Source organism: Scleropages formosus, chromosome 10 (genome assembly GCF_900964775.1).
Source record: "Scleropages formosus chromosome 10, fSclFor1.1, whole genome shotgun sequence".
Taxonomy (NCBI): domain Eukaryota; kingdom Metazoa; phylum Chordata; class Actinopteri; order Osteoglossiformes; family Osteoglossidae; genus Scleropages; species Scleropages formosus.
The window spans coordinates 20,709,267-20,732,832 of NC_041815.1; the positions used below are offsets into that span (position 1 = coordinate 20,709,267).

General features: G+C 44.7%; 4 protein-coding genes across 4 annotated transcripts; 2 read left to right on the plus strand and 2 right to left on the minus strand.

Annotated features, from left to right (window-relative positions):
• Positions 1-897: 897 nt before the first annotated feature.
• On the minus strand, positions 898-2,598 carry six9 (SIX homeobox 9). Its single transcript, XM_018748909.2, has 2 exons — positions 2,215-2,598; positions 898-1,121 (listed from the first exon to the last, which is right to left on the minus strand). The coding sequence occupies exons 1-2, from the start codon at positions 2,596-2,598 to the stop codon at positions 915-917; spliced, it is 591 nt and encodes a 196-aa protein (XP_018604425.2). The 3' UTR covers positions 898-914.
• A 5,692-nt stretch (positions 2,599-8,290) lies between these two features.
• On the minus strand, positions 8,291-13,904 carry six5 (SIX homeobox 5). The gene is made up of 3 exons (XM_018748512.2): positions 13,020-13,904; positions 10,106-11,688; positions 8,291-8,997 (listed from the first exon to the last, which is right to left on the minus strand). The coding sequence occupies exons 1-3, from the start codon at positions 13,712-13,714 to the stop codon at positions 8,291-8,293; spliced, it is 2,985 nt and encodes a 994-aa protein (XP_018604028.2). The 5' UTR covers positions 13,715-13,904.
• A 2,430-nt stretch (positions 13,905-16,334) lies between these two features.
• tbcb (tubulin folding cofactor B) lies at positions 16,335-20,965 on the plus strand. Its single transcript, XM_018748921.1, has 7 exons — positions 16,335-16,593; positions 16,691-16,819; positions 17,534-17,677; positions 17,868-17,964; positions 18,441-18,632; positions 18,814-18,886; positions 18,996-20,965. Exons 2-7 carry the CDS (start codon positions 16,700-16,702, stop codon positions 19,108-19,110), a joined length of 741 nt encoding a protein of 246 aa, XP_018604437.1. The 5' UTR covers positions 16,335-16,593; positions 16,691-16,699; the 3' UTR covers positions 19,111-20,965.
• A 1,799-nt stretch (positions 20,966-22,764) lies between these two features.
• sdhaf1 (succinate dehydrogenase complex assembly factor 1) lies at positions 22,765-23,447 on the plus strand. The gene has a single exon (XM_018748922.1). The coding sequence runs from the start codon at positions 22,766-22,768 to the stop codon at positions 23,012-23,014; it is 249 nt and encodes an 82-aa protein (XP_018604438.1). The 5' UTR covers position 22,765; the 3' UTR covers positions 23,015-23,447.
• Positions 23,448-23,566: the final 119 nt, after the last annotated feature.

Here is a 23,566-nt window from a genome sequence, read left to right on the forward strand (position 1 = left end):
ACAGACTTATTGTATGCAAATAGGGAATGTTCCAGCTGTTTTTTTTCCTTAAATAAATAGTCAGTCCCATTTTACTTTATTAATGGTTTTTGTGTGTGTTTCTAGCTCTTGCGGGTCAAACATGTCTTTGGATCGTGTCAGGCAGAAAAAAAGCTCTCTGACTCTCCCACATCCCTCATAGTCATTGTACATTTACCAGACCGAATGGGTGTATTTTTGATGATTAGAATGTTGGTGCACCTCCCAAGTGCAATGTTCACTATTTAAAAAGTGGTTACGGGATATTGAATGATATCGGAACAGGCGTGGCTGCAGGTTTGGCGCAGCATTTCAGAGGAATACCGTTCCTAATTGTGCCTTTGTCCAGCAGAAGTCAGCAGTGCCAGTCCAACCAATGGGGCTCTTCAGCAGGACTTACTCAGGCCCTCCACCATGGGGTGTCTGCAGGCCGGGGCCATCCCTGACAGTCGCTGGGGGCTGAGGAGCGGAGGCGGGGGTCGGGGTGGGCAGGCACACACTGGTATAGGGTGCTGGGGCTCGGCGCGGTGGAAAGGTCTTCGTCAGAGCTGGCGTATGCAGACCCTGCCGTTCTGGTGGCAGACGGGAGCAGTGGGGCCCCGGGACCCCCCTCCTCCCTGACAGAGAGTCAGTGTCAATGAGTCACACTGGACTGGCTTCAACTCCAAAGCAAGTGACATTGAGAAAGCTGAGCAGCCCGACTAGGAAGAGGCTCCTCCAGCAGAGGACGCTATTGGTCCAGCTCAGACATGTTACTGTACTGTACTGTACAGGACAAGGTGAACAGGAGACGACACCCAAACTGAATACAGCTGAGTTAAAATAGGGCAGTTAAAATTAGCTGAAAAGAAATGATAAATCAAAGAAGGCTTGAAATCTGAAGTCACTCAGAGCAGCTAAAGATGAAAGTCCTGAATGTCACACTTGTCCATGGCATACCTGTCCCGGCAGTGAGCAGCCCGGTCCCTCTGCCGCCGGTTCTTGAACCAGTTGCTGACCTGCGTTGTGGTGAGGCCTGTGGCAGCAGCGAGGTCCCGCTTCTCCCGGGGCGTTGGGTACGGTTTGCGGCAGTACCATGCTCTGAGCACGCTGCGAGACTTCTCCTGCACGTGCACACACAGGTATCAGCTGACAGGACAGTACACTGGTCTCCCAAAGCCACACGTGTGTGTAGAACAGCGTTTGAAACAAATCCTGCAAACCACAGGGATGTTTAGACAACATTTGCCATTCTTAGGAGGGCAGCACAGCAGGTAGCACTGGTGCCTCACAGCTCCTAGGCTGTGGGGTTCAAATATGGTTGTGTGGGCTAGTAACGCTACATAGTATCCATTGTAAGAGGCTTCGGAGAAAAGCATCTGCTAAGTGAATAAATGTAAATGTAATGTTCATGTGGGTTTTCGCTGGATGCTCTGGTTTCCTCACATTTCAGATGTGGTTCAGGTGAATTAGTGACTCTAAACTGCCCTAGTGTGTTGAGTAACCACAAAGTTCCCATGCTTGAGGAGTTTGTCAGTTATGTTTTACGCTTCGTTTATTTCGTGGAAGCTGATGTCCAGAAGAACACAGGCAAAGGTTAAGGTGTGTGTGTGGAGAATGGAGGGATCACACACACACAGTTTCTAACAAAATGTAATTAACATGCATAGGGACTTTGTGGCCACCAAGGATATGTGTGTAGTTGCCCTGTGGTGAACTGGCATCCCGCCCATGGTGTGCACTGCCTCGCACCCTGTGCTTCTGGGTGAGGGAGAGGCTCTGGACCACTGCAGCTCTGAATAGAACATGTGGTTATTTATAACAGATGAATACAATTTAATTTCTTTGGAATGACCAGCCAGTTTTTGTCATCTTTTTGATGTCCTACAGATGCAATATGTTGCAAAATATGTTTTGAATGATCCTCAAACAGCAGCTGGTTTAGTTACTTTTAGCCGATGCATTTTTCCAAAGTAACAACGTTTTACTCGTTTATCCATGTTTTATTGGAGCAGCTCAGGATGAGTACCTTGCTCAAGAGTATGACAGCAGGAGGTGGGATTCAAAGCTGAGTTCCTCAAGTGTAAGGTAGCAGCTCTAACCACCACACCACCTGCTGCCCCTGTACTGTTTCACAGCGGTTAGTGGCCAGAATGAAATCAGGCAGCACATCAACGATAACAATGTGACTCGTAGAAAGCTTGAAACTCTTCCTACCTTGAAGCAGTAGCTGGTCTCCTCTCCGTCCCAGATGGTGCGGGGCAGCGGGAACTTGCGGCGAACGCGGTACTTGCCCACGGCCCCCAGGGGGCGCCCCCGCTGGCGCTCAGCCTCAAGGTAGTGGGCACGCAGCCAGAGCTGCTGCAGGAGTGGGTGGCTGCGAGGGGAGAAGTGGAAGCCCTCCAACAGGCTGTAGAGTTCTGGGAAGCAGCCCTGGTGGAAGGCGACGGCCGCACGCGCCTTCAGGACGCTCTCCTGACCCTGCAGGGACGGCCACGTGGGCAGAGAGCGCAGGAAGGCGGAAAGTCGTTCCATGGCGCCACCCTGCAGGAGCACTTCACAGACGCACGCCACCTGTTCTGCTGAAAAGACTGATGCCATGGCGATGGAAGCGGTGGAAGGCACGCTGGTCCTTCAGGGGGCGAGCGACGAGGGGGCTGGGTGTACCGATTTTGCGTGTGCGGTCGAGGTCCCTTACAGCCAGGAAAGCGGGGCTGGCAGGTGGTCCTTAGTGAGCAGTAAGAACGCCAACCTCACGTCTGCAACCTACTAGATGATGGAATAGAAACACACAAGTGGGAGCCACAACTCTGATGGTGTACGACACCTGTGGCTGCAGTTTGTCCATTTATATAAATCCAGCAGTCAAAAGCCTACAAGAAAGCATACAAATGTGACCCTAGATAGGCTTGTCTAATTGGCAGTTAGAAGATCAGTAAGAGGATAAGGAATCCAACCTGCACCCTCTCACAAGTCCAGCTCCGTTCCAGTGTCGTGGATCAGAATAACCCAAAGCACAGCAGAACCTCCTTTCCGTGAAGGAAAAACCCCACACACCTCAGCCGGGGATGATTGACTGTATTTTGCAGACCTATCACCACTGTTTCCTTAGAACTGCTGAGAAAAATCCAGAATCTAATGATGCGAAAATAAAAGCAGATAAACTGAAAATACTGGGGTTACGAGGAATGAAAAACCGCAGTGAGAAGAGTTGTCCTTTTAAGCGAGGGCTGTGAATGTCTTACGCTCCCTGTCCCAGTGTGTGCACGCTTGTGTTTGTCAGGTGCTGGTGAGACTGTATATAGACGCTTTCAGGATTAGGGATCTGCCCCCCAGTTCCTCCCAGGTATTACAGAACATACAGGTAACCTGAGACCATGGGGGTTAAAGCAACACACATGTAACGACACTCAACGGGCTAAATCGCTCCCTTGTGTGTGAGCATGGGCGCGTGCACACACAAAACTATGCATCATGAGGGAAGGACCCTTTGTGCTATTCATTTTGTCTATTTAAATGTGTATGTAAGCTTTCTCCCACTGCTCTCTCTCTTCACCCACACGGTCCCATAAGCACACCCAGGGGTCACTGAAAATATTGTCTCTGTTTCAGGACTAACAATCCATTCAAAATGCATCAGTGTTATCCAAACACAGCACACATTTGAATGGGAATGCAATCTGATTTCCAAGTGAAATGGGGGTTGAAAGTGATCTGTGTGCGTGCACGCCCATGCACACACAGCTCAGTAATAGCAAATGACAAACATACACACCATAAATTTACAGCTTGTGGATTTGATTTAAAATGTTTATTACAATATCACAATTAAATGTTTATAAAAAATAATACCTTTGAGTACAAAATAAATGCATTCAGAAAGAATAGGATGCATTTCCATCCAAAAACTACATTTTTGTTTAAATACGATGATTAGTAAAAAAGTATCCACAATAAAAACTTTTATGAACATTTTTGTGGATACCTTTTGACTTACTCTCGTACATCCCTTTACTAAAGCTTTGGTTGAAACAGCTCTGAATAAGTATCTGCAATGTAGAAGGAAGAGGGCACTGATCCAAGGAAATGACCAGCAAAACACGGACACACACACACACACACACAGGTCTGGAGGAAGAGAAGGATATAAAACCAATCATTATGACAGTTAACAATAACATGCAGACACACTGTAACAGCGTTCCCTTGTATAGGAGGACAGCATCATACAGTAACAAGCGCACACACTCGCACAAGACACGGGAGCCCCCCCTCCACATATACTCCCCCTATAACAGTACAATAAAAAAAAACATGAAAATACAGTTCACAGAAGATGATGCAAACCTTTGGTAAAGTAAATCCTACAAAAGTGGTACAGTCATCCTATTTAGAATATATGTACTGTACACATACACCGATCAGCCAAAATATTAAAACCACCTGCCAAATAGTGCGCAGGTCCCCCTCATGCCACCAAAACAGCTCTGACCCATCAAGGCATAGACTCCACACAACCTCTGAAGGTGTCCTGTGGTATCTGGCATCAAGAAGTCCTGTAAGTTGCGAGGTGGGACCTCCATGGATTGGATTTGTTTTTCCACTGCCATGAAGGGGTGTACGTGGTCTACGACAACCTTTAGGTAGGTGGTACATGTCAAAGTAACATGCACATAAATGCCAGGACCCAGGTTTCCCAGCAGAACATTGCCGAGAGCATAACATTGCCGAGAGCATCACACTGCCTCCACCGGCTTTCCTTCTTCTCATAGTGCATCCTGCTGCCATCCCTTTCCCAAGTAAAGGATGCAAACACATCCAGCCATCCATATGATCTAAATGAAAACATGATTCATCAGACCAGGCCACCTTTTTCCATTGCTCCATGGTCCAGTTCTGATGCTCACGTGCCCACTGTAGGTGCTTTCGATGGTGGACAGGGGTCAGCGTGGGCACTCGGACCGGTCTGCGGCAACGCAGCCCCATACACAGCAAGCTCCGATGCACTGTGTGTTCTGACACTTTTCTATTATGGCCAGCATTAAGGTTTTCAGCAATTTGTGCTACAGTAGCTCTTCTGTGGGATCAGACCAGACGGGCTAGCCTTCAATGAGCCTTAGGCATCCAGGAACCTGTTACCAGTTCACTGGTTGTGCTTCCATGGACCACATTTGGTAGGTACTGACCACTGCATACCGGGAACACCCCACAAGGCCTGCTGTTTTGGCGATGCTCTGACCCAGTCGCCTGGCCATCACAATTTGGCCCTTGTCAAAGTCACTCAGATCCATATGCTTGCCCATTTTTCCTGCTTCCAACACATCAAATTCAAGAACTCACTTTTCTCTTGATGCCTAATATATCCTAGCCCTTGACAGGTGCCATTGTAATGAGATAATCAGTATTGTTCACTTCACCTGTCAGTGGTTTTAATGTTTGGGCTGATCGGTGTACATACTTTCATAAAAGAAATGCTTACTCGGAGTTAGTTTCAGCGAAAGAGAATGCATTTTCTCCCTAAATATCTGTTTTCCGTGCGTGAGGTCATCTGGAGGGATTGAATTTCTTCCCAAGTTGAGTCCAACTCAGAAAGACGGCATGGGCGGGTCAGAGCATTTTGAGCTTTGTGCAAAAACAGTTTCCTAAGTATTTTTCTGTGCGTGTGCAACTTTGAGATTTCACAGAAAAATCAATTACACAAAAACACAGATGAGACTAAAGGCAACTGAGTGAAGTACTACTCATCTAAAGGGAAAAGACAATCAACTGTTTCAAACTGATACTAGGCTAAAAACTGCTACCAACTTCTGCACTCTCCATCACACTCAAAATATAAATCAAATCAGATCCCAAAATAACATAGCTCGTATCTGAGATGGAGTCGCTTGCCATCGCGAAAACTAGAGCCGCGGCTTAAGTCTGAACATTTCCACTGTTTTGTAAAACAAATGTAGCACTTAAGTCCCACGTAACAGATCAGACATTGTCATGCTGTGACATGCAGGAGATCTGGATAGACGAGGCTGAAGCAAAATCTGATTTAACTCCTTCAGCGCATGTACACCAGAAATCGGCACGCTTCAAAATTCAGTCAACTGCAGACACTTCTTCAAAAGTACTCCACGGAGAGCACCCTAGTAAAGAACAACATTGACAACAACTGCTGTAACTCTGTACAAGAGAGAGATTTTGTGTAATGTTGGTTGAGTGGAAAACTCAACAAATACAAAGGACCTTCTGAACAGCCCTAATGGGGGCTTCCCAAAGTGTCAATGTCAAAACATTCACATATTTCATCTTTAAGAATATTGTCCCTAAGGAGAACCATCCTAACCACATTAAAAATGAGCATGGGTTATGGTTACAATTTAATGGGAAGAACTAGAACTGTCAATGTCCAAAAACCAATAAACCTGTGAAATAACCAGAGTGTATTACACAACACTAGTAAGATGCTACTGTGGCTTCATGGGAGAACAGTGAACATCAGGATTAAGCCATAGAAAAGTGAGCTCCGTTGCAATGGCGATACAAAAGTCCTTTGCATTATCAGAATTCCAATTCAATGGAATAAAGGTTTCACTAATGAAATGGACATTGCCGGTGTCACTTCTGAATTTAGCTCATGAGGGAAAAGCACCCTAATGAAACTCCCAGCATTCACTGTTCTTAAAGCACCATTAATGGAGTGTTTGTTCTTCAGCAAGAAGTAATATTAACTAAGCGCTCACCCTTCGGGATCCTACACATCATCATCATTACTCTGCAATATAGATATGAGTATCACTGGCAGAGAGGTCTGCAGGAAACCCAGAACAGTGAGCAGGGAAATGTCAGTTTCACAGAATAATTTGTCAAACTGCTTCTCAGCTGAGTTGGAATTGACGCATAAAACGAGAATAAACTCTGTTCGCTGCATGATTATTTTCCATTACATCTGATACTAAATATGAACATAAGACCAGAAGATACCTGACAGACAATATCTTTTGATCATGTGATAAACGTGGAAAAAAGCAAAGAATATGATGAAACAACAATTAAGCTCAACCTTTCAAATAACTCACTAACCACACAGGACCCATGATATAAAGGCACTTGGTATTTCTAAAAAAAATTCTTTACATGTTTATAAAATAAAAAAAAAAAAGGGAAGTAATGCTACACATACATATAAATACGATAAAAGCAAATCTGAAGTGTTTCATTGCATAGAATAAAAAATGGATATGTTATAAAGACAAACTGAATTAAAGTGTTCTATTGCCAACTTTGAAAAGGAATTGCCAAATGTACTGACGACACTTGACTGCAGGAACAACATGATGTACGTCAAATACCGAGGGACAAAAGGACTGTTTGGACCATGCTATCAAGGTCATGCGGACACAACAATGCATCTGAGCCAGGTAGTGTCTAGAATGAGCACATCAGCAACTCCAGAAGTTTCTGGCAAAGCTCCTCTCCTTGGTTTCAAAATGCTGCTCTACTTTGCTGCAGCCAAGGCAGCATCACAGGGCCATTGCTGCACTTTCCTGGATTAGTGTTAAACAGAGAGCTCAGCACACGGAGCAGCTGTTAGCAAATTCAAAACAACCTCTCTGCAATTTCAGTGCAGCGTAAATCTTTGAGCTGTGCCTAATAGCCGAGTTTAACACGTTGAATGCACTCTAACATGCCTTGTGACTGTAGTGTATTGTCAATGTAGTTATCTAATTCATAAGTAGTTTTGTATTATACTGGAAAATAAAAAAAAAAAAAAAAAAAAAAAAGAGTGTTAATAAAAAGAAAAGAATGCCACTGACAGTGAGTCTTTCCTTCGGTGGATGCAACTCCTTGCATGGCAGACCCCAAGGAGTCTCCCAGGTTGGGTTGATGACCCAAAAAGCACTCAGCTCATGATATCAGAACTGAAGCAAGGGCTATGCGAGATGGGTCTTAAGACTGCTACCTTTCCTCGTAAAGTGTCTTGATCGCTGTTGGCGTTGTGCTGAACGGCAGAAGTCCTGAGGCAGGAGAAGGTAGCAATCTGCAGATGGCCATAACCCACTAGATAGATAGATTAGCTGAGTGGTACATTAGATACATTGGTGGTAGTGAAGAACCTCTGTGTCAAATCCCATGTGGTCAGATTCAAATCAGGCCATATGGTCCATACACTATAGATGCTGAAACGGAGCATCTGAAACAATCCCCCTCTAGACGGAGTTTCCTCGCCAAAAGGACACACACAGAATACCTCTGACAGCTAACTGTTGACTGGAGTTTATGACCCAGGTAAGGTGTACATGCATTACAAACCCAAGTCCTCATCCACAGGCACAGACTGGAGTTGGGTGAGGATTTTGGGGTCCTCGTCCATATCCTCAGGGTCCTCCAACTGCGACGCAGCACTAGCCTCCTGGTCTGGAGATGGGGCACCCAGGAGGAGGCCTTCACCCCCAGAAAGGCCTAGTAATGCTGACTCCTCCGGCAGGTCCCCCTTACCCCGTACATCAAACAGACTGAGGCCTGTGGACGTAGACAAAGGCACGGGGCTCCAAGCAGGCTGAGGCAGCTCCGAGGTGGTGGGCACACCGGTGCACACAGGGCTCAGGGTGAGGATGCTCTTTGGGCTCAGGGTTTGCTGGACGGGCAGGCTGCTGGCTAAAGTGGGCATGGTGGACGGATGAAGGCTGTCTGGGGTGGCTGCAGGGGCAGAGATGGCATGGGTCCCTTGTTCAGGGCTGGAGTAGAGAGCGGAGGAGCTGATTAGCCCAAGGGAACACTCTGAGGGCTGGAAGGAGTTGGTGGACGTAGGCAGGGTTGGTGCAAGAGAAATGACAGGAGTGAGGGCAATGCCACCATTGCTAGGGGCAGAGCCCTCAGCCGTAGGCTTAGCTGGAACGTTGGCAAACTGGACCCCAGCAGGGAGAGTCAAAATCAGTTTACCCTGCTGGATGCTTAGGCCCGTGAGTATAGGGTTACCACCTACACCTCCAGCCAAAAGGAGGTTCCCTGCTGTGGAGAAACAGAGAGGGAAAGAACAGAAAGTTATACATCAGACCAACTTCTATGTTAAAAAATACTGCATGTATGACGAGTGGAGAAAAATACTACAACACCAAATGAATGGACTAAAATGAAGTAGCTGCATTGCAACTACAAAGTTGCATAATAAAGAGCCTAAACTAGTACGACTTATTAACACTGCCACATGTCAGCTGAAGAGCTCTGATAATCAGCATCTTCAGACAGGAGTTTGAGCAACATGTGAAAACAAGGAGATGGAAAGATGCTGGAGTCCCAAAATTACAGGTGCACTGACCACAAAAGCTGCTAAATTTAATAAGGAAAAAAAAAGTGATATCATGACAGAATATGGCAAAACAAAGAAAAAAATTGTAAAAAGAGTAACAGCTTCACAAAGTTGACATTTATGGTAGTGCTGCTATTTCCAGCTTCTAGTATATTCAAGATGACCCTGAAGTAAGAAGCACAAAACCCAGATCACGGAGAATTGAAAGAAGTTCTTTTACTGAGCTCCCTACATGCAGGTGGGCTGAGTTCAAACCACTTTAACAGAAGGGTACTCAATTCATTTGCATCAATGAATATAAAGACTGCTCTACTGGCCAAATTTTTCATGACCAGGTACACTCGATCAGACATGATTTTCATTATCTCAGATAACGACAGCGACACAGCCACACACAGCTAAAGAGACTGCAAAGTGAACCCCAAAACAAAGTCAAAAAGCTTTCATCTGTGTCCTCAGTCACAAGACTGAAGCATCTCTCAACCCTTACAGGAAGGCATAGCAGGCATCCGCCTGCCTCATCTCTCGAAGAACAGGAGGTTACCCTTTACAAACCGCCCAATGTCCAAAAAAAAAATAGCTTAAGACTATAGTATTCACAAAGGACTGAAGGTATTCAGAAGATATTAAGTTGCAAGCTATTCGCATATTGTTTAAAATTTCTATTTTATGTACTTTAACTATTAATGTATATACTGTACATATAGCACGTACATGTTTCTGGCTTTGCACTCTGCAGCATATTTGATTTAATAGTGGTATTAACAGGAGAAATGGCAACTGGCAGCTCACAGGAAGTGCATGACATACCTGGAGTGGCACTGGGAAGCTGGAAGACTCCAGGACTGAGCAGCTGGACCCCTGTGGAACCAGTAGCTGGAGCTGCAACATTCTGCAGAGGCTGGTTCACTCTAAAAGGTCCTTGGGTCACACCTGTACCTGCTCCGGTGCTTGAAGTGAGGATCTGGAAAGTGCCTCCAGGTGAGGAAAATGACAGGGAAGGGGCTGTTGGGACCACCTGTGAAAAGGACAGGGGTCCTGGAGAAACTGTGGCCATGGAGGTCACAGGAAGGAGCTGAGGCACAGGTAGAGAGACCAACTGGGATGGGGCTGTGTGTGCAGACTGGGAAACAGGCACAACTTGTGTGGGAGAGGAAATTGGGATGATCTGGGCCCCAGGAACCTGAAGTGCCTGTGGGAGGGCAGATGTTGAAGCCACTTGGTCACCCAGCTGGAGGGTCAAACCCTGGTGGGCCTGAGCTGGTGCTACCTGGGAAATTGCCACAGCACCATCTCCAGCAGAAGACGACCCAGCCTGCTGCTGGGGCTGCGTGAGGCTAGGGGCAAGGTGGAACGCCTGTGCTTGAAAGCTGGGTATGGAACCCTGGGGCAGCTGGGATGTAAGGGGAGACACTGGGACAAGCTGGGGACAGGGAGACACCTGTGAGTTGGCATGCTGAACTAGCTGGGAAACAGGAATTCCTTGGATAGAGGGGACCACCTGGGGCAGAGAGAGCACCTGCGCAGAGGAAGAAGACGACGACGATGACACCACCTGGCAGATCTGACCGTTGGAGGAGAGCTGGGATGCAGCAGTGGCAAACACCACTATCTCAGGCTGCTGGGTGGGCAGTGGTGGCACCTGGTTGGATTGGACCAGGACTGGTTGAGACACAGCAGGTTGGAGGGTTTGACCCTCAGAGAGTTTTGCTTTTTGTCCCAAAACAAAAGAATTGAGTGAACTAGGGGATGACAGGGTGGAAGAGGATGAAGAGGAAGATACTGAGGTAGAGGATAAGGTCTGAGGGTCTTCTCCCTTTGTGGCCAGACCTTCCTGGACGGTGAGGGAGCTCATAAAGTCCACTGTGGGGAGAACGGAGGTGCTAGTGCTGCTATCAGCTACCTTGGCATCCTGAGGCAGCGGGAGGGAGATGGACGCACTGACGTTATTGTTAGTGTTGAGGACAATAGTGGGTAGACTGGTCTGTGCAGGCACCGTGGTAACTGCTGGCTGCTCTGATGCCAGATCCCCCACACTGCTGGCAGGTTTGGGAATGACCTGAGTCCCATTCAGAAGCAATGGGGGGTTGGCAGTTACAGGACTCAGTGTGATGGTATGGCCATCACCCAAGGCTAGGCCATTAATAATGACCCCACTTCCTGTCCCTGATAAAAGGGAACCTCCATTGAGGAGCAATGGATGCGGGGCAGTAATGAAACCCCCTGTGCCATTGAGGAGCAGCTGGCCTCCTGTGCTGCAGGGGCTGCTGGAGATTGATATAAGAGAAGCAGTTGAGCAGCCAGGGTCATCCTGGGACAAGGATGTCACTGTGTTGTCTTCAAGGCCACACCTGCTGCCCTCATCCTCTGTGCTGTGGTTGCCATCAGACTCGCTGCACAGGGGAGAGAAAAAAAAAAATGGAGCATACAAAGCTTTATGAGATACGAGGAACAGATTCAGGACTATGGGTCCTCTCCTAACTGTCCTAGGATGACAGACCTTGAAAGCATAGCTACAAAGCTTGGATTAAAATCTAAATTAAGGTGTACTATCTCAAACAAAGAGCAAAAAAACACGTTCTTCATAGCTTAAGTTTGGAACCAATATATATACACACACACACACACACACACACACACACACAGAGTTCCGAGTTTAGGGCCCTAAACGAGATGACACTGAAGAGACTGGTTTTTTTTCCCCCTCACTTCTTGTGTTTGGTGAAGAACAAAATGCAGCTTTAGCGTTGTTGGTAAATTTTACATTGAAAAATACAAAGTTAAAAAAATGTTACAGCAAATAACTTAGCACCAGCTACCAGCATAATTTTGTTAATTTATTGTATACAATTAACAATAACACGTATCGTATATAAGTTTTTTATTTTCAATATCCATTTGTCCATATATAATCTTTCTGTGGACATGTCCCCTTTTCCCGCCACATTTCCTTCAGTTTTCCCCCCCCCAGTTAGATTCGTGAAGCTCGACCGGTCCCCTGGCTCTCGCGCTCCCCTCGGGGCCGTGCGCCACGCGGGACGCGGACCGCTGGGAGACACCCGCGCGACACGTGCGCGCGCGTACAGGAAACCCGAGCCGAACAGGGCGCGCGGAAGCTCACATTTCACAACAAAGCGGCACGCTCTCGGTGCGCGCGAGTACCTACTCTTACTCTGTACATTTCACTCAAGCTCTGCAACAACTCCCTAAGGAGAGACCAAATCTTATAGCCTTTTTTTTTAAAAAACATCATACGTTTAACGCAATTTGAACGTGCCCACGGTTAGGGTCATGTTAGTTAACAATTGCCCAGTTTCACCACTGCAGGGCCACACACAGAGGCAGCTGTGCATTACCTCATTCTCCTGCTTCCTCACGTAGCTCACCTGTGCGCGCCCGAAGCTCCAGATCAGATGTGCCCGGGGGATTTCAACACAGCACAAACAAAGTTACAGGACTGAAATAGTAAGAGGTGGGATGTTTGCCTCTTCTTTTTCTTAGTTAACATTACAACAAAACTGACCCTTTATTTTGTCACCGGCGGTGGACACTCAGAAGACCGCAGAGCGAACAGACGACGGGAGTGTTTACACTGAAACGTGGAATGGACGTTTGCGCCGCTCGTCGCGAGACAGGCCGGACCTTTGTTCTGGAAACGCCGAAATTAATACGCCACACTCATCATCATGCCTGTCAGCGCGGAGTGTTACAGTGTCACACATACCTCTTGCTGTTGGTGCCGGACGGAGTTCGGTCCCTCTGTCGGCGGTTCTTGAACCAGTTGCTGACCTGCGTGAGCGAAAGCCCCGTGATTTTGGCCAAGTTTCTCTTCTCGTCCGGTGTCGGGTACCTGTTGCTCGTGTAGCACTCTTTGAGCGCGTTGCGAGACTTCTCCTTGAAGCAGTACACCGTCTCCTCGCCGTCCCATATGGTCTTGGGCAGCGGGAACTTCTTCCTGAGCCGGTACTTGTCCACGGCGCCCAGGCTGCGACCCCGGGACCTCTCCGCCTCTTTGTAGCGCGCCTGCAGGTAGAGGTCCTGCAGGAACCTGTGGTTGCTCTGGTGGAACTCGTGGCTCTCCAGGATGGTGTACAGCTCCTTGTACTGCTCCCGGTGGAAGGCGACCAGCGCCTGGGCCTTCAGCAGGGTCTCGTTGCCACGTAGCAGCTCGGCTGACGGAGGGATGGTGGAGAGGAATCTGCAGAGGCGCTCCACGTTGCCCGCCTGCAACAGCGCCTCGCACAGACACGCCACCTGGTCCGTGGAAAAGCTGAGCGCCGAACTCTGCAAACTTTGTAGCAGCTGCTCGGAAACATCCTCGGCCTCCGTCTTCTCCTCCTTCAGCTTGCCGGGCTCCTGAGTCGACTTCTCCGGCGTGTTCTCTGTGTGCACTCCTTCCCCCAGAGCAAAGGAAGCCATTTTAGTGTAACTTTTTTCGGCGCTGCAGTTCCTCGTCCCTCCCCCTCGGCCGCGGCCTTTCTCCCAGCCGACGGGAGTCTCGAGCCGGCCGACACGTCACGCCCCTCCCTGCATTTTTCCGAGCCCACCGCTCCAACGACCCAGAGAAAACGATCAAGTGTGCGAGTGCGCTGTCCTGCGGCAAAAACTTTTCTTCGTCCGCGCATCGAGTTGCTCTCAATGTAATTCTCTCTCACGCACGAAACAATCCCTGCTATGTGTACATAAAATCTACACACAAACACCGAAAAGACGGTATATGAACAATATGGCAATTGAATTCTATTAGCAGTGAATTTAAGTGTATCGATAAAATTCCACAATTTCGGTTTCTCTTGTCACAATGACTCTGAAAGAAAAAAAATGAATTTGAACAAGCGGTAGTTCCTCTTCACCAAAAAAAAAAAAAAAAAAACACAAAGTCCAAAATCTTTACTAGTCCATCGTATATATTGTGGAAATAAGGCTAAAGCTTCCCCACTGAAAAGTTTTTACCTCAGTATCATTTGTATGTAGGTGTATTCTATTTATAATGGTGTTTTTACATATCGACTTTAGTTATTTACAAAGCATTTTACGTGTCCATTTACAGACACAAATGGAGGGAAATTAAAAGAATATAACTCGTTAAGGGTTAGCTGTTCGACATTAAACCCAAAATGTTGCTGAGGTTCATTATCCGTGCTAGCCTAGGTCCTTAGCTAGCGATTCCACCCAGAATGCCTTTCCGAAGTTGTATGAAATAACTTTGCAGTTTACTTGAGCAATTTAGGTAGCCTGCATTCAAGTACTACAGTGGGATGCTTAGTGGGAGTGGAAAAGCGAAGATATGATATACAAATAAAACAAATCTGTAGCAAACATGGTTTGAAGGCGGGAAAACTGACAAGGATACAAATTACTCTCTTGCAGTCCTCAAACTAATCAGTCTCATTCCTAAAGACTTCTACATTCATGACGACTTTTGAGTATCAAAACTTGTTTTATGGACCTTTTGTGAAATTATAAAAATATTCTGCCTTTCAAAGAAAATTTTGAAATGATTTATAATTGCTCTTCTCCAAGAGTGTGTCTTTCAACTGATACAACTGTCTTTTCTTCCTGTACTTTTCCACTTTGCAGGTGCAGTGAAACATGCAGCAATAAGTGGCCGTCTAAGTCGACAAAGCAGAAAACCGCTGTGGATAAAAGTGGTTCCTGAGATGCTGAATAATGTAATACGTCAAGGGTCCTGGGTATTTAAGTAACCCTGGTGCAGTCGATGCAGTCTGTTTTCCCTGTGGGTCTATATTTGTTTTCTCTGTCACTCCAGCTGGGCTGCAAATGATCCTTATGGTCAGGCCTCTCCATGCAAATGCTCACTGTTCAAGCAGGAAGCAGCTGACTAAATACACACACACTTGTGTATAGTGCACAATTACTTTTTTCTGCATATATAATATATATACTGTATATATTTTTGTGCCATAAAGCGCATCTTGATTAGTCATTCTGTCTTTATGTGACATGTATTTATAAGTGAGATGTGTGTGTGTGAGCCAGGGAGATCATCTTACGAAGTGTGTCTGCATGTACTAAAGCCGGTTAGTGCGTCTACCTGTGCGAAGGGTGATGTGGACAGCAGCACGTACACCCGGACAAACAGAAAGACAAGGTGCTATGGGGCAGGTCCAAGCGCCCACATCCCAGCCTATGCACAGGAATGTAAACTTCTCCAGAGAATAGTGGCAACAGTGAACTGGGAAAGCAGATCTCCACTGAATCACAGCATCCAGCTCCTTTGTGTTCAGCCCAATAACTCACACCAGCACTTCCACCACTCACTTTGGGTGCCTAACAGTTGCATGCCTTTGATCCTCCTGTTTGTGTCCAGACATGCTCACAAAATCTCAAACCCTCAGAATTGGCTGAGAGTGTGAGAATGGTTCTTAATTTTGTCATTCCTGAGTTACACAAAAAAATCATGTACAATGAAGATTTATAACATGCCAAGTATATGTATGCATGAATATTGTGTTTAATGCTCTCAATTTGCAATAACAGAACACACGTAAAAACACGTTGCAACCTTCAAATTCTTTCAATATATATAAAGCGTGCATGAAAATCATCAGTGAATTTATTAATGTTCTGGATATCTAGAAGAACACTGAGAAAACAGGGTCGCAGTAACTGGATTAACAGTTAACACCCCTAAATATAAAAGTCACCAATTTTCATTCATTTTATGTGAGGCGGTGATGAACTTGTAGAAAGTAGCCTTTTTGACGACTACCGCGCTCCCAAACTCAAGGCTCATCAGGTAAATGTGGCAATTGTAGCTTGCTAAACAGCGCCACCATACGTTAACTTCAGCAAACCGCCCTCCTCGCCTAACACGAGATACTGCAAGGGTCGCCTCTTTCACAATACTCTGTATTTTCAGAGCTACGTCACTTCCACAAAACATGAAAGAGGCTTCCGTCTTCTCAATAAGTTTGCTCCTCCCCAAGATCCCTCCCAGGCTGCTAAAACGGTCCCATTCATTGGCTTATCTCTAAGCCCGTTTCAATATCATCATCTGTGATTGGTTGCTAGTTTGGTAAATGGGCGGTTAGAATGTTCTAGAATTGGGCGGTTTAAGAATGAGCTAAATGGTGATTATTCTTTTCAGTGCAGTAGGAGCGCGAAGCATAGAGATACAAGTACTGTCGGTTTCCCCGTTAGATTGCGAAATTTTGAGATTTGAACTTAGTTCATATCTAAACATGCTGTTCGCATTATCTGGATAGTTATTAGTACGATTCCTGACATAATCCTGCACTGGGGGGGTGAAGAACCAGCCTGGTCTCCCAGCCTGAGTGAGTTCCTGGGTGGAATTAATTTGGACTTCAGTTCAGAGTGTTAAGCTACAACAAAAGTATTATTTTTTACTTTTCTGTGATCGGATTTCGGAAGCAAAGCGAGATGGACGGCGTCGTGACCGTGGTGAGCAACCCGACTGTAACGGTGCGGATCACCAGCACCCTCAGCTCCTTCGAGGTGATCCGGCGCTTCAACAGAGGAATCACCATCGCCGAGTTCAAGGTAAGCACGTGTCTTTTCTCTTGTATCACTGTCCCGCTAGGTGGACAGGTGCTGTTCTAATACCTCAGTGAATGGATAGCACAGTTGTCCATACTTTATTTCTATCGAGGAATGGAATACGCGGCATGTCTACGTGTTAAGATCCGTTCAATCCCCATATGAGATTGTCTAGTGGGGCCTTTAACACTAAGCCCACCCGTCACAGCTGTTTCTGCGGAAGACAATGACTGTGACGTCATACAAGATTGACGCCTTTGGAGCTGAGGCATGTGATACAGGGATGGTCCTCGTGGGCAAACACAGAGTTATTACAGCAACGTGAAAATGACCTCTCGTTTACTGGTTTGGACAGGATGTATAGCATAGCACATAATACTTTGCTTCAGGATAACAAACCTGCTATTGCTCAGTTTGTGTAGTTCTACAAGGTGACTATTGTGTAATATGGAGGGAATGTTATGACCATGGTTTCAATAAGCTGATTTTAGTTTGGAAGGATCTTTACAAAATTTGTCGATTTCCCTCCAGCACAACAAAAAACTGTCTAATGAACCATGAGGGACAACTTTCATTCCTCTTTGAACTGAAGATAAATGACGCATTGATCTTTTACAAGAATATTTCACAAGGATTCCTACTTTGTGTCCACTTCAGTGAAGAATGCAAAATGCACAATGCACTGTCTTCATTTTCTTTTTGTTTGGCATATTTCAGAGCAAGTTGGAGCTGGTAGTTGGGACCCCAGCCTCCTGCATGGACCTGCAGCTATTCAGTGTTTCCGACAAGTTCCTGCAGAACCTTGAGGACAACGAGGCCCTGCTGGGCTCGTATCCCGTGGACGATGACTGCAGGATACATGTACGTAACAGGTAGTGTAGTGGACATGTAACTGAGGGGGTCCTGCCTAAATTGGAATAACTTGTCGTGCCACATTTTCTAGAAAATACTTAAGTGGCTACTACTAATGTTTTAAATTTATAAGGTGTAATAGTGTTTATTTTGGAAAGCTGAGACATGTTATACCTGACTGTTCTATGTGTGTGTGCAGGTTATTGACCGCAGTGGTGCCCAGACCTGCGAGTTCAGTGATGTGTCAAAGGTGGAGAAATACCAAATGGCAGATGAGGATTATGAAAAAAGGACAGGTGTGTTGTCTGTGTATTAAGACAATTAACCTTTCTGCATTGCTGGAAGTGTTGATGACAGCATTGCTCAGTAGGACTACTTAAAACATGCAAACTCTGCATTGACTTTGCTAGATTTGATACAACATCCAAACCCACAGCCTAGGTGTGAGGCACCTGTAACACACATAGCGTAACCATGCTGCTCATAGAAAATAAAATGCCTATTATATATTTAGTAGATCAGTTTTTGCTTGATCAGTTTTTGCTTAATCAGTCATTTAAAAAGATTGAAAATAAAATGCATTGATTCTGCAAACTCCACTTCAGTACCAGTTGACTGATTATCCTGTAAACATTTCACTTTTCTTCATGTCTTTGAAAACCCATAACTTGATTTACATAGCAACCTAGTATATCTGCATCACTTTAAAAAAACTGTCCATTTTAAAATTATAATGAAACTGTAACTGTAATAGCATTGCTGCCTTTGTCAGATTCTGCACGTATGTTCATGAAGAAGAAGAAATTGGGCCATCATGATGAGGAAAAGTTGTCACGGCGCGAAGCTGAGCAAGCAAAGCGTGATGAGGAAGAATTGGCACTTGCCGCTGCCATTGCTGTAGGAAACCGCTGCCAGGTGCATGTTGCTGGGCAGCCCACAAAGCTGGGTACTGTGATGTATGTTGGTAAGTACAGCTAACCCTAAATTATGATATATCTGCATTACGACAAAACTTTTAAATGGAATGAGGGTGAAATGCATAGTGACTTAACATGGTGTTCTACTACTTGCAAGAGAGAATGTAAACAGTTGGGTTAGGTTTCTTTTTAAATATCTTTTTGTGGATTGTGTTCTGTGAATGTCAGGTACAACGGAGTTCAAGCCAGGTCACTGGGTGGGAGTGAAATATGATGAGCCGCTGGGAAAGAATGATGGCAGGTAAGGGGAACTGTCACTGTAATTGCAAAGATGTGCTGTCATAGCAATAATCAACTCCTGCTTGCACAGTCTGACAATGTGCTGCTGACATGTCATTCTTCTAATTCAGCGTGAATGGGAAACGCTACTTTGAGTGCCAGCCCAAGTATGGTGCCTTTGTGAAGCCTTCATCGGTGACAGTGGGTGATTTCCCTGAAGACGACTATGGGCTTGATGAGATGTAGGACTGACTTGGGCTTACTGCAAAGGGATGGGCCACAGCAGAAGCCTGCCAGGAGGTCTAAATGTAGGTTCTCTTGTTGGAATTACAACCCATTGGCAGATGGATTTAATTTGTTCCTACATTTTAATTTTGGTTAAGCTCAATGAATGGATCTCTGTTTTGTACGCTGAGATCAAATATTCTTTTGTCAGTAGTGTGGCATGAAGGGGAGGTTACATTAATTTTATCAATCCATGCCAAACAAATCAAAGCTCTGATCAGTCTAGATATTCCAAAAACACTGATGAACTAAAAGAAACGAGAATCCACAAATCATGGGCTTTGATGTTGACACATCCGCACCACAATTTAGGTGTTAGTTTCTGCAATTAGATTGAGACAAGGTGGCACCAAAAACCTTCACTTTTCTTTGCAACATCAAGCCTTAGTCTAGATACTATGGGAAACAGTATGTGCACACCACTCATTAGTATTAGAGAAATGAGGAGGGATTCTACCCCAGTATCTTCTCCTTGTTCTTCCTTTTTACTGTTTATTCACTTGATGCAGCAGGTATAATACTGAGGTGTTTTATGTGTTGTGTTCATTTTTTGTGAATTTGACTGATATCCCCCTTTGTATCTGGATCAAGGAATGTTAATACTTTGGAGTTATGTCAAGGAATCATATTTTATCAAAGTTTGACTAGCACAGGTAATATGAGTGATACACTATGTCATGAACATACCTTCAACTTTTTGCAGCACAATTGGGTAGTTTACTTGGGCTGCAACTGTGTGTAGGCTGACAGTGGATGAAGACCATTTGAAGGAATCTAGTCTTAACTTATTTTGTAGATGAAAATGAGGTTAGCTGGGGAACACTAAAATGTTAGAAAATCTCACATTAACCAAGCAGATGTGGTCATGGGAGGAACTTAAGTACCATCCTTACACTAGATATGAAGTCTCTGCTCCTTCCAAGACAGGGATGTGCGTTGTTTTGTGGGATGACTTCTCGTCTATGCTTACGGAATAACTAACTCTTTATGTGCACTCTTAGCTACTTTTGAGTAGACATCTCCAACACAATACCATTTAATTCATACATGTTGCCTGATCTTTTAAATGCCCAACTGGATGTGTGTCTGCAGTGCACTTTTTGAAGAAAAGTTAAAATTTATTTTTTTAAGCTTCAATTGTACATATTTTCTAAGTGCTATACTCTTTAGTTGCTTTTTCATAATTTATCCAGGTGGGCAAAACTTTGTTTCCTCCCAAGAACGGCACCAACCTCCTGATTTGTTCCAGATTTAACACAAGTGTTTGTTTTCCATTTAAATGGGGTTTCTGTAATCTATAGCTTGTCATTTACAACTAAAAGGTTGTGGAAATGAAAACTAAAATTTTGGAATCGACAAAGTGCCGCTAAAATAACGGTTTGCTGTGTTCAATGTTACATTTTTTTTAAAATGGGTGCCAAATTTGAGTCTGTGCTCTTCTCATTTAACAATCACCCTTGCCTCTAGTTGTAGATGGCTGCTAGACATTCACAAGCTGCAGTTACAATTACTGCATTTCCTAGGTCTGCCTGTAAAGGTGGGCTTCAGACACATTTTCTGGCAAGGTTGAAAAGCGGTATATGTGTCATACAGGAAAGGACCGATTGTGGAACAGCTGAATCAAAGCATTGTGGTGCTGTAAAAGCAAGATCATGTGTGGGATGGTGGGAAATGCTTTTCAGCCTTGGACATAATCTGATGGTCTGAATAGTATCAGACGCAGCCCTTGAAGAAGCTAAAGAAGAATAATAAAACCTTGAGCTTGTACTCTTTTAGGAAGAAGCCTGTCAATAAAATGACGTAATAGGAAAAGGGATCTGTGTGATGTGTACTTACTTACTTACGGGCGAGTGAGGTCATCCGGAGCACGAGAGGGCGCTCCCGCACCAGCGCGACTCTATCACGTGCAAAGCCCGTCGGTGACATTAACATGGCTGCGGCGTTTGACTTTAAGTGGACGCGCTCGTACACGATACTGCGGCTTCGGTCCCTCCTGCGGGGAGCAGGGAAACACGGGTGGGGTCTCCGCGCTTTACTTTTGTAATGTAAACTATCAGCCCACTTTTATTTCAAACGAAGGCCACCTGCTGCTTCAGGTAAATCTATCTTAGTCGCGTCTCGTGCCCAGCACCTCCAGAGTCAGTCAGTTTTTCGCAATGATGAAGTTTTAATAATTAATTTAACTAGTTAAATAATGCGGAGTTAAAAACATATTTCACCCTGTGCTACTATATAATATACTAAGCGGGGCAGCTGCTGGTAGTGGTACTTAGAGAGCTGCTGTGGGCTTGAGCAGTCCACTCCATCCACTGACTGTACAGAGACTGAGTATCTGCACTTCCTTTTACTGTTTCCTATGGAATATTTTTGCTGTGTTTTACTGTATCGGTTCAGGGTAGTAGATCAAGGATAGTACGGCAGGATTGGGATTTGAACCAGCAACCTTCAGATTACGAATCCATGTCCTTAAAAGTAAATTGACCTTGTACTTTTAATCATAACTTTTTTGCTGTGTCTTTTCGCGTGGGATTTAATGAATTTGATCACGTTTTGATGTAAAGTTGTTCCGTTAAACACCAGTATAACTGAAATATCAAAAGAGTTCAATTTTATGGTTAATACTACAACTACCGAGTCATTTCCAAGGTTCAAATTAGTAACTAACTGGTTAATATAAAGACAGATCAACAGATATTAGCTGTAGTTCTGTTAATGCCACCTTTAACAGTTTAATAGTTGTGTAACATAACATTTTTTTGTCTTGAGTTTAAACAAGATTAAGTAAGACACAGACTAAACAGATTCTACCTTTAGTAACTAGAGTTGGACTGCTCCACCCAAGCGCATTGGTAAATTACACTGCCACTTGAAGCATTCTCATTCTCTCATTCTTGTTGTTACTACTGTTACCATTATTTATTGCTATTGCTGTTGCACTCCTCACCGTCATTGTCATTGTTTTGTTTGTGCAGCATTTCTATTGTCTTTGTCCATAGTCTGTGGAGAAGCATTCAGGAAGATTTTCATGACACATGTACATGGTACTTGTATCTATGACAATAACCTTGAAACTTGAACTTATTTTTCTTGCAACTGCCTCTCCGTTGAGGGCTAGGAAGAGCAAGCCCTCTCCATTGCCTGTGTTGTTCAGTGTGTAGAATCTGTTTAGCCTGTGTCTTACTTAATCTTGTTTAAACTCAAGACGAAAAAAATGTTATGCTACGCAACTATTAAACTGTTAAAGGTGGCATTAACAGAACTACAGCTAATATCTGTTGATCTGTCTTTACGTTAACCAGTTAGTTACTAATTTGAACCTTGGAAATGACTTGGTCAATTAAATGTTGATCAGTTAAAAGACAGAACAAACTACGTTACTGAACTGTTAAAAGACACCATAGCTCTTTAATCATTTGCTATTACAATGTAAAAGGTCTTGCCTGTGTAGTATTTTTTGAAGATAACCGGCATGCAATGACTACAAATCACCACATTATTTGTAATTAATTATTATTTTTGTTAATAATTTGTTGAAACCCTATTATTCAACAATACTACGTTGGGACCTTTTTAAATTTTTTTTGAACATGTTTATACTTCTTTTGACTCCTCAGCTATGGCGCGTCACAGTAAGATGCAGATGCAGGTGCTCTCACTGTATCGCCAGTTACTGCGAGCTGGCCGGTATAAACCTGGCTTTTTGATGCGGATCCGGAGTGAATTCCGTGAGAATGCCAGCATCCCGAAGAACAATGTCATGCACATTGAGTACCTGTATCGACGTGGCCAGCGACAACTTGAACAGATAAAAGATGCCAATACCAAGCAGCTTGGTGCTTTTACCAAAACCAGTAAGGACAACTGAAGTTGTAAGAAAATGCCATCCTGCCCACACAAGTGAGTGTTGTTGACACACCAATGAAACAAAAAATTTCCATCAGGAAAAAATGAGGATCGGAAGAACCGGGATCTTGGATATGAACTAATGGAATGAGTTTTTCCCCCTACGTTCCCTGGACAATTAGCCATATGCCTTTTCAGTTCAGTTCTGCATAGCGTGGTGATGACAACCATATAATGGACAGTTGCCTATGCTAAGCGCTGGGTGGAAATTTGCAAGACCCCTGTAAGGTCCGATGTTGTTTTGGTGATGTCCCAGCTAATAATTTTTTTCCAAGAATAGGAATGCTCACTCGTATTTATGCGTCTTTTCTGAAAACTGTTAAGTAAATGTAATTTTTTTTTCTTGCATTTGAGGAATACAACGTTGATAAAACCCTATTTGAAAATGTGGTGTGATTTTTGCTTCTTCCGCAAACATCTCTTTTACGGAAGCATAGTGTAAAATACAGTGCAAGGTGGGTAATTAATTGGAATTTACATTGTTCCAATATAGTGGTAATTTTAATCGTGTAGA